The sequence below is a fragment of the Sitodiplosis mosellana genome, unplaced genomic scaffold, assembly GCF_009176505.1.
Source record: "Sitodiplosis mosellana isolate CC-2019 unplaced genomic scaffold, AAFC_SMos_1.0 Smas_scaffold_6170, whole genome shotgun sequence".
Classification (NCBI taxonomy): domain Eukaryota; kingdom Metazoa; phylum Arthropoda; class Insecta; order Diptera; family Cecidomyiidae; genus Sitodiplosis; species Sitodiplosis mosellana.
The window spans coordinates 365,195-375,500 of record NW_022601411.1 but is presented as its reverse complement, the minus strand read 5'-3'; the positions used below and the strand labels follow the sequence as shown (position 1 = coordinate 375,500).

General features: G+C 34.8%; 2 protein-coding genes across 3 annotated transcripts; one reads left to right on the top strand and one right to left on the bottom strand.

Moving 5' to 3' along the window:
• The first annotated feature begins 253 nt into the window (after positions 1-253).
• LOC129575851 (trans-1,2-dihydrobenzene-1,2-diol dehydrogenase-like) lies at positions 254-2,265 on the top strand. Its single transcript, XM_055459991.1, has 3 exons — positions 254-818; positions 1,076-1,322; positions 1,590-2,265. The coding sequence occupies exons 1-3, from the start codon at positions 322-324 to the stop codon at positions 1,848-1,850; spliced, it is 1,005 nt and encodes a 334-aa protein (XP_055315966.1). The 5' UTR covers positions 254-321; the 3' UTR covers positions 1,851-2,265.
• Positions 2,266-7,080: 4,815 nt separating this feature from the next.
• LOC129575852 (ester hydrolase C11orf54 homolog) lies at positions 7,081-10,269 on the bottom strand. Of its 2 annotated transcripts, none has more exons than XM_055459992.1 (7): positions 9,685-10,269; positions 8,822-9,074; positions 8,569-8,718; positions 8,310-8,440; positions 8,011-8,178; positions 7,831-7,927; positions 7,081-7,738 (listed from the first exon to the last, which is right to left on the bottom strand). In XM_055459992.1, exons 2-7 carry the CDS (start codon positions 8,898-8,900, stop codon positions 7,398-7,400), a joined length of 966 nt encoding a protein of 321 aa, XP_055315967.1. In that variant the 5' UTR covers positions 8,901-9,074; positions 9,685-10,269; the 3' UTR covers positions 7,081-7,397. The 2 variants fall into 2 exon arrangements, with proteins under 2 accessions (XP_055315967.1, XP_055315969.1); XM_055459994.1 differs by having other exon boundaries at positions 10,013-10,269.
• Between the last annotated feature and the right edge of the window lie 37 nt (positions 10,270-10,306).

The window sequence follows — 10,306 nt, the reverse complement described above, 5'->3', positions numbered from 1 at the left end:
TCAACGAGACGAGAGATAAATGCAAAACAATCGTTGAAATGAAATAGAAATAGTAGTCTAGAAGAAATAAACTTTAATTTGAATGAATTATTTATCAGTGGAAAATGTGATTGGTCTGGCCATATTGTGACGTTCGACCACGTGTTGCTTCCCCATTGTGATAAGAATAATACAAAATGTGTACTTCTATGTGTGTGTGTGCCTCGATGCAGTACACTCGATGCGAGTATAAATAGAACGTTTGTGCGCCGCATTCTCTACAGAAGTAATAATTAGTTTGTGAAACAGTTTGTGGTGTGTGATAAAAGAAATTGTAACAAGATGGCTTTGCGTTGGGGTATTTCTTGTGCTGGTTTGATTGCGAACGATTTTGTGAACGCGTTGCAAACATTGAATCCAGAAGATCATGAAATTGTTGCCGTTGGTTGTCACGATATCAATGAATCCAACAAATTGTGCACCAAATTCGAAATTCCAGTCGCTCATGGCTCGTATTTGGAATTGGCAAAGGATCCAAATGTGGAAATTGCATACGTTGGCACATTGAATCCATGGCATTACGAAGTATCCAAATTAATGTTGGAGCATGGTAAGCATGTGCTGTGCGAAAAACCATTGTGTATGAACTCGAAAGAAGCCGAAAAATTGATTGAACTTGCCAAAGAGAAGGGCGTTTTCTTCATGGAAGGCATTTGGGTACGATTCTTCCCAGCCTATCAACACGTTCGCAAAGAAATCCGCAGCGGTGTACTTGGTGACATTTTGTCGGTTAAGTCGGAATTTGGAATTAAGGATCTGGTTAAAGTCGGTCGGCTGTCGTAAGTAACATTTGGAATTTTATTGAAGTTTAAAGAACATTCGTAGTTTTATATCAGTTAGAAACACTCTACACTAGTGCCATAGAAACAAAGTGTGCTAATGGTTGAAGTGATACGGCTTTGTTTATTAATCGATGCGTAGATTCAATACGATCCATACATGTGAAGAATCTTCACTGAAGATCAAGATGATTGACCATCGTTTTCATTGTTATAGTGACTGCTTTTTTACATAAAACTCTTTCGTTCTCGTGTAGAAAAAAAGCGATGGGCGGTGGAACCATTTTGGATATGGGAGTTTACACAATTCAAGCCTGTCAATGGGTGTTGGAAAAGAATCCAGTATCAATCAAAGCCAAAGGTAGCCTCAACGAAGAAGGTGTTGATGTGGAGATGTCAGCCGAACTTGATTACGGTGATGGCAAAAAGGTGGAAATCAACACGAGCGCTTTGGACCAACTCAGCAACTCAGTGAAAATTATTGGAACTAAAGGCGAAATTACGGTATATTTTATTCCATTTTGAAGAATATGTCAGGTTTAATTCGAATAATTTTCATATTTGAAAGAAAATGTTCGATTCGAACCTGAACAATTTTTGAATTGAAAAATGTTCGGCTTGAAACATTTTACCATTCGGATTTTTTTTTCTTTCTTTCGTTTGATATTCAAACGCATTTTCAATCGAAACAAATTCACATTTTTTATTAATTGATCTTCAATTCAATTCCCATTTGTATTCCAATTTCATTCTCATAATTTCATTTTTCAGATTAACGAAATCTTCTGCTCAACAAGAATTATCGATATTGATGGAAAAGAGAAGCATTGGCCATTGCCACCAGCTAAATTTGATTTCCATTACCCAAACAGCTGTGGCCTGAGATACGAAGCCGACGAAATCCGCAAAGCCATTCGTGCCGGTAAAAAGGAGCACGAAAATGTACCACACGCCGACAGTTTGGGAATTGCTCGCGTTCAAGATGAACTCCGACGACAACTCGGTGTCCACTACGAAGGACACGATGATTAATTTATTTAGTTCTTGTTACAATTTTATATATTAGGCTGTTTAGAAATTCACCGATTTTAAATCAACATAGCTCATTTTATTCGTTACACGTTGTATAACATTTCATAGAAGAAACTTTTTTGAAAAAATTGATTCTCCGATTCTTCTTAAACACGATTAAGAATCGGCATATTTTGCGTAACGTTTCAGAAAAATGCGCCGTTTTCAAATCGATACGTTTTTCTGAATTGTCAAACAATGAACATAAATGACAAAAATTTCCATTTTAGTTTTATGACCACAAACCGTTTCACTGCTGAAAAATAGTGAATATTGTCAAAATTTATATTAATTCTAGAAAATAGATCACATTTCTTGTCAAACTTTGTCAACATTTTTAAAACATAAAATATTTTTGTATTTGTAGTAATGAGAATTTTGTTTATGAAATTCGATTCAACTTTGCCATTTCAGCCGATATGTTTCACTATAATGCGAAAGAAACCCGAAATCTCAGAATTCTGCGTCAAATTATTGCCCACTCTTGCGTATTGTTGACAAACGGAACGAAACATGAAAATGATAAGGTTGTGATACTATTGATTTGATAACAACAGTGGAATGCTTCGTACGCTGATACATGTATTTGGTTGGAACTCGATTGGCCGAAGCGCCATCCAAAGAACCGATGATGAGTTCGTTAGGTCTGTATGTTATACTTCTGTATAACGTTTGACAGAACGGAGAGTTTACTTGATTGTATCGTCATTAGCCTTAGATTATCTAGGTGGTTTTTGCGCTCAATATCAGTTGTCAAATTCAAAGTGAATAGGAGAGTTGTTTGATAATGACGCTTTTTGATGGCGATATGTCTGCTTTAGCTCGCAGATAATGCCTAGTATAACAAATTATTCGAAATTGTTGTTGGTTCAATGACGATGAGTCAGCCTTTCTGATCATGAAAATAGTAAACAATACAGCGGCACCTGGGGACTAAGTGCAATGTGTCATACTTTCAACGTTTGAACTAACACAGACGCATACTTGTTACAGCAAACTATGTGCATGATTCTCTATTTCTCCAACCAGTCGCCAGGTGCCGCTTTATTGTTCTTGTTTGATGTTTCCTATCTATTTGTACAGACGATCAGAGAGGCTGCGATGAGTAATAACCACAATTTGGCTGTATTGTAATCTCTGTGCAAAAAAACATATTCACTAGCCTCATACAGCTAGTACAATATTCTATAGTCAGGCTATACAGCTTGTAACTAGGTGAGAGTATTTTGAGCCATTTTTTGGAGGCTCGTTGAGATCAACTCATTGTGCGGCATTTTGATTGCTGTAGCTAAATTTTCCCCTTTTTTTTTCTTTCGTCACGAACTATATTTAGAATCTCAATCGACCTCAATCGAATTCAATCAAATTTCAAGTTGATGAGTTTAGCAAGACAAACTTACTTAGACTTAGAAACAAAGCAAAAAAGCTGTAACTGTTTGATGAATATGAATTGTCAATCGTGCAGATGCTACATAAAGTGTCCACAAATTGGTCGCATAATTCACATTCTATTCTCAGAATTGTGTTTAAATGACTGAAATCAATAGTTGATAAAAAGCTTACAAGGTCGATCTATTTTGATACGTATAGTATCGCGTAGTATTATTTCCATTTTTGTACAAAGATCTAGTTAAATTTTATATTGAGTCGAATAAAATTTTGGGGAGGGGGAAGTCGTACAATGCGACCGATTTAAGTGAACGACTGCCCCAGAATTACATGCTTGGTTACCCCAATGCAAATTTTTCGACCAACATTCAATTCGATTATTTTCCGATGAAATTTTTTTTTATTGACCGAGCTCCGTATAAAGTTGGGTGTAAATCATTTGTAGTTGATTGAAATCGAGTCAATAGATAAAGATAAGGATAAAAAAAACGTAGATTGACTGTAGCTTATCAGCCGCCCAATTTGGGACTATCTTCATCAAACAAAATCAGAACTTTTACTGTATTCGCTGTACAAAACTTCATTTAACGTTAAATAAAAATAAACGAAAATCCAATCAACTACAATTAACGAAATGCACAGTGTTAGTCAGGCGACAGTGATGGAATTTTTTTTTTTGCACGCGGGTCGTTATTTTTCATCAAAAACCGTCAATACGTACGTTGGTTTACTAACGTCAATGTGTGATTCTAATCTAAATGATACGAAATGAATGCAGTGAGCGAATTCAAGCAAAAAAGTGTTGACCTATGTCGCTATGACGCTAACAGACGCGCTGATTACGAATCGAATTCAAATTGAGGACATTTATCGCTCGATGCGAATACGGTAAAACTTTTGCTTTTGAATTAAGACGCAAATCAGAAACTGTGATATCTAAAATACGGCAAATTGAACAACTCAACTATAAATCAAATGCACAATATGTTATAAAAGATATGCGTGTCTAATTTTCTATCTCCAAAAATATAAACACAACGAAATGTGTTAATTTTCCCTAAGAATCAGAGTTCAATTTAGCTTAGGTAAATGACCGAAACAGAAATTATGCGATTTAATTTCTACATGATATGAATCTATCCGTTTTTCTCTACAATACCAATCGAATAATCAACTAGCAATTGATAGAAAATATTTGTAACTTGTAAACCGCACGCTTCCATTCGAATGATATTGGGCATAAGTAAATTTGTGAGTAAATCGTTCGTGAGATTGAGATCAGATCGGAACAAATCAAGTGCCAATATTCCCAAGTGTTTATTCTATTTCAAGTAAGTACAGTCAACAACCAGAGATTGTTCGTTATCAAAAGTTTCAATTTTAGCCGAAAACAACATAAAATCCAATATCAAGTTTGAATGGCGACAAAGAAAGTCGCAGTGAGCTTTGTGTATTGACTGCCATCTAGCGAAAAGCGATTGCGGCAAATGCAGCTTTTGAAAAATGATAATGCAAATCGTTCAGTTGAACGTTTAATCGCTACCATTCGTCCAATGAGCTTACTTCCCCGTTATTTTTCAATTGTCAATTGAGTTTTCTAATCTGGAGCTGTGTGAAAGAGGCAAACATATAGAGATATCAAGAAAAAACATGATATTTTTCCATGCCAAGTTTTTTTTTTATGATGAAAAACAAAAATTAGGCTGAATAATATCCTTAGGCGAGCCCATGGCTCATAGGCCATCATTATTCTTACAAATTAAAAGCAATATCTATTATTAAGCAAGCATTTAAATAGGGCGTGTATCAGTTTGTCTAAATGCATCGTTCGTTTTGCTTTGTTAAAATTTCGATTCAGTCGGGACAAGGAATCATCTATCAGCGGATCATTTCAACACAATGCGGATATCTTTTTTGCTCAGAATGAGTCGTAAAAACATTATATTGCGAAATTAATATATAATATCAATACGTAAGGTAAATAAGTAAAAAGTTATGGAAAATGATAGAAAAAAACGTAAATCAGCAATAAAAAGTAATTATACTCCACTATTTCCATTAATATAAGTTACGAAAAAATGTCAAAGCAAACAAGACGAAACATACCCTTGGTTGTTATGTATCAATGGAGACGAACAAATGAATTTTCACTACAGATGTCTCTAAATAAAATGAAAAAGTCATTGACTTTGGAAGGAAAAGTGGAGCGCTTTGGCTCAAAAATGCCTACTTTTTATTCCGAAATGTTCATTTCAAAAACGCACTATGTCGGAAGATATGCGATAGTTGACGTCGAACTATTCAGTGAACGATTCCCAGGCGTGTTCGGATTCTATCAAATTGGGATAAAAAGTCTCTGAAACTGCTTTAGACGAAAAATTCATTGGCTTTGAGAGAAAATGTGGAGGCTTTGGCTCAAAAAGACCTACTTGATCGCGATGCTTCTTCAAGATGTTCATGCATATTAAACTCATAATCACCGCCGAATCGCTGTCAAGTTGTGCTCAGAATTTGGTCGAAGAAGAAGAGAATTTTTGAATCCAAAAACATTGCTTAGTATTTTTTTCATAGCTTAACGACATCTGTGATTTTCGATATTCAAACCGTCTCTATATTCTCAGGAGTCAACTTTACCGTTAATAAATAAGAATTTTAATAAAAATCTATGGACGTAAGCAGTGAATGTCAGGGGAAGTTAAGCACCAACCTTCTTTTGAAAAATATGTTGTTTCCTTATGTTTTCTTTGAAGAACAATTTCTTTATAGAAATTATTTGAAACTTCACCTCCCTGCATTTAGTGATTTAAATTACAAAACAGCTACATCTCAGAGTGAAGCTATCAAATACCGTATTTGATTCAAATAGTCTCTACTTGCATAAAATAGCCGAACAAATTATTTCTAAGTATTTTTTTTTTCAGACAGAATTGGTATTTTACAATTATTTGCAAAATAAATAACTCATTTTAGTTTATATTTTAGATAATTTAATAAACATTCAGCCCAGTCAATACTCAATACAACACGACTTTTTGTTTGTTTTGGGTGAGAGTTAACCCATTAATTGCCAGGATTCTTATTTTGTTTTCAAATTGCCTAGGGGTATATGACTCTCGCGAATGCTGCAAATACTGCGAATGCCACGTACTAAAATACGAATGGCTATGAATGCTGCGAATGCCAAGTATTGAAATACGAATGGCTGCGAGTGCTGCGAATGCCACGCACTTAATACGAATACCTTGCGAATGCGTCGTATCAAATACGAATGGCTACGAATGCTTGTGATTGATTTGCTTACAAATGTTAATTTATATTTTTTTTCGGTTAAAAATGGAAATTTATAATAATGTTTGTTTTGTTTATGTGTGATTTTTTTTTAAATGATTAAGTTTTTCAGGCATCAAATAATGTTTTTCTTGGGTGGTAATACTTGGCCTACTATTTTTCGCAGTTTTCCCGTAGAACGATTTTTGTTTGACATGTTTCAGCGTTGAATTGACAGCTGACACTGGCATTCGTGTAGATTCATGCATTCGCAACGCTCCCATATAAAATGTATGTAAACATTCGCACCGCATTCGCAGCGCATTCGCGTGATACTCGCATTCGAATATTTACGAATGCCACTGCGAATGCTTCCATACATTTTATATGGGAGCGTTGCGAATGCTTGCTTTAAAATACGAATAAAGTCATTTTTTTCCGAAACGTAGAACGTTTTCGAATACTCATTAGCCCCTAGCAAATTGCGTGATACTTTCAAATATTATCAATTTTGGTTGAAAAAATAACAGTAGACTTCGCAAATCGTGAGATATGAGTCCCATTTATATTTAACAGCGATAGAAAAATTGAAAATTCAGTACAAATTTGTAGAAATTCTTAGGGGATTTTTTTTCTCCAAAATTTCTGGTTTCATTCGATGATCGATCCGACCAATTTGAAACGTTTTTATTGATTTTGTAATAATCTCATTGGGAAGTATGAATTTCAAACTTTATTTTAGAAAAAAAAAATTAATCGAATTCCCCATCTGGTGTGGAAGATAGATCCTGAGAAAAATATCACTTCGAAAAATCGACCACTGGTAGTTAATGGGTTAATGTTAAGTTAAATTTAGTCTCTGCCGATTTTGTGAGTAACAACAGGTTGATCGATGCGAATGATGCGACTGCCAACATTGAAGTATGCTTCGTACTCGACCGTTTCAGGTGTGGTATCGTAATGATAGTGACCACCCCAGTTGCTCTTTGAGAAACTATGAAAGTGTTGCAAACGCAGATCCAAATCCATTTCATCGGTTACAAATGTGCCAACAGCAATTAGAATACCAGGCATATTATAAAATTTCAGCCAATTGTTCACGTCTTCGTCGTTATTTAATGGTGTTGAACTGAAGTCACGCATCACGTGCTGATGTGCACTGCCATTTTTCAATATAAACACACCGCCCATACCTGATAATATTAAAATTGGGCTTTAATAACACTATATTCAAATGAAAAAAGATTTTAGTTCAATTATTTTTTTATTTTTTTTGATATCATACCAACGTGCTTTTCGCCAAATGCTGCGTACACCGCGTTCCGACAGGCAGTGATGAAATTATCCTCACCTAAACGTTTTTTGCATTTCACGTGAATCACCTAAAGATTTAGCAAAATTACCTCGGTGTATTTTCGAATACAATTCACATACGTAGGTTACAATACGAGTTTTAACAACAAACCTTTCCTTTCTGTCCCTCTGATACGTACAAATTTGCCATGAGTGCGAATTTTGTTTCATCGTGCGGAACTTTCATAGTAGCACACGACTCATCACCAGGTGTAACACGAGCAATATGTGTCTCATTTACAAAAGATCCATCTTCATTGATTTTTAAATTGAAAATACCCTAAAAGACCACAAAAATTACCATGACGATTACGACGAGATGTGAGAAAATGAAATTCACATACTTTCTTTTTATTTATTCAAAAAAAAAAAGAATGAGATTATTTTGAGTCGGATAGCTTTGCAACATACCTCACAATTTGAGCTAATTAATGGATGAGGTCCAGCACCGGCTCCACATAAATAAACAGTGGGTGCATTTGGCAACACTTTTCGTGCTATGTTAACTAAATCGTAAATTTTCGTGCGGTCAACCGTTGGTGCTATTTAATTAATTATAAGTAAAGGAATCAATTCAAGTGAAAAAGAAATTAGCGAATTATCACCGGAAGCAGAATTCACTGGAAGAAATTAAAGGTGTTAAATCTGTCCACACAACAAGTATTATTACCTAAAAATGGTGGACCGCCCACATCAACGATTGTTTGCGATCCACTCAAGCCACTCGATGCCAAATAAAATGGGGCTGCAGTTAAATCTGGACAATCCTGAATTTCGACCAACACTTCGGCGAAATTTTTGTTCAGTCCCGCAGAAAGTGCTATTTTATTATTCACATATAAAATTATGAAATTGAAGAGAAAGAAGATTTCATTAAATTCTGTTGAGAATTTCAATTTGTTGTAGATTAACTTAGCACTTACCTGTTTTTAATTCACTCAAACTTGGGACATGAAGTGATTTTTCTGCCCATGGTAACTGTTCTACGTTAAGCGCGGCCATATCGTTTGAAAATGTTCAATAAAAGTAAATATAGCTCCCTCAAAAAATATTTTAACTGACTTGAATGTTTGTAACGACGACAATTTCTCTGACGAATCCCAGAAAATTTGATGAAATTTATAGCACAGAGTAGGCTTAGTTCAGTGATAATATAATTTTTTCCGCAGATAATAGCTGAAAAATTATGTAATTTTTACCACACAGAAAATTCATTCTATGGTCGTTATCAGATTGTTAATCTGAACAGAGAAAACAAATGTATATGTACTGTACCATGCTAGGGGCATTTCTCACACAAAAAATTTGAGCAAATGTGCAAAAATGTCTATTATTTCTTCTTTTTTATTGAATTTGTAAGAAAATGTACTGAAATGACGATATTGCTTGAATAAAAGTGTTCTGGAAGTAGGTTTCAGTGGATCTCAAGGATCGTTCGGAACTGCTCCCGATTCTGGAAGTGGGTTTTGGTGGATCCTCAGGATGGACCAGATCCGGTTTGACAATGCCCTGGCCCATCCTGAAGATCCACTTCCAGAACCGGGAGCAGTTCTGAACGATCCTTGAGATCCACCAAAACCCACTTCCAGAACACAAGTTCAGTGTAAATGAACATTTATTTACACGAATTGATAATAATTGATCGAATCGGACCGAATGGAAGAAATTTTTCAAAATTTATAAGAATTCATTCATTCTTTTCGTGAGAAATGCCCCTAGGTACCATGTACGTGTACATGATTGATTAATAATGAATCCACTGTTTTTTTTAATAGAACACGCTTACATAGATACACTTAACACACACTGTGTTCCATGGGGAAAAACACGATTTCAAGTTCTTATTTTCTTCAATATATTATTCACTGTTTCTTTTGTTTCTACTAATAATATATTGCTAATATCCGTATAATATATATTGCCCCATGCATTTGAAATTCAGATTTTTATTTTCTTTCGATCTACTATTTTTTTCATTTTTTCTGCTATTTTTCAAAACAAAACTGCTAATTTGCCACCAATAGCTGGTGTGTCTATCCCCATGCTGTGCACACACTAGAAGTGATAACAACTATAGACAGTGATAGCTACAAAATATAAACAAATTATTCAACCTCATTTTGGAAAGTGATAAAGTGATAGAGAGATAGCGGTTGAGCAGCATACAAAGTGATAACCAGTTCCCACAAATACAAAACAAAATAGACAAAATCTATGGGTAACTATAGTCAACTGTTCTGTATCAATACTTGGCCAAAAACGAATTTGAACGACGTACATTTTCGTTTATTGACCATAAACTGTTTTATCGCTTAAAAAAGTGAATATTGTCGAAATTTATAATAAATACGAACGAATCACTTTTAGAAAATAAATTGCATGTCACATCAAACAGATAAAACCTTTTC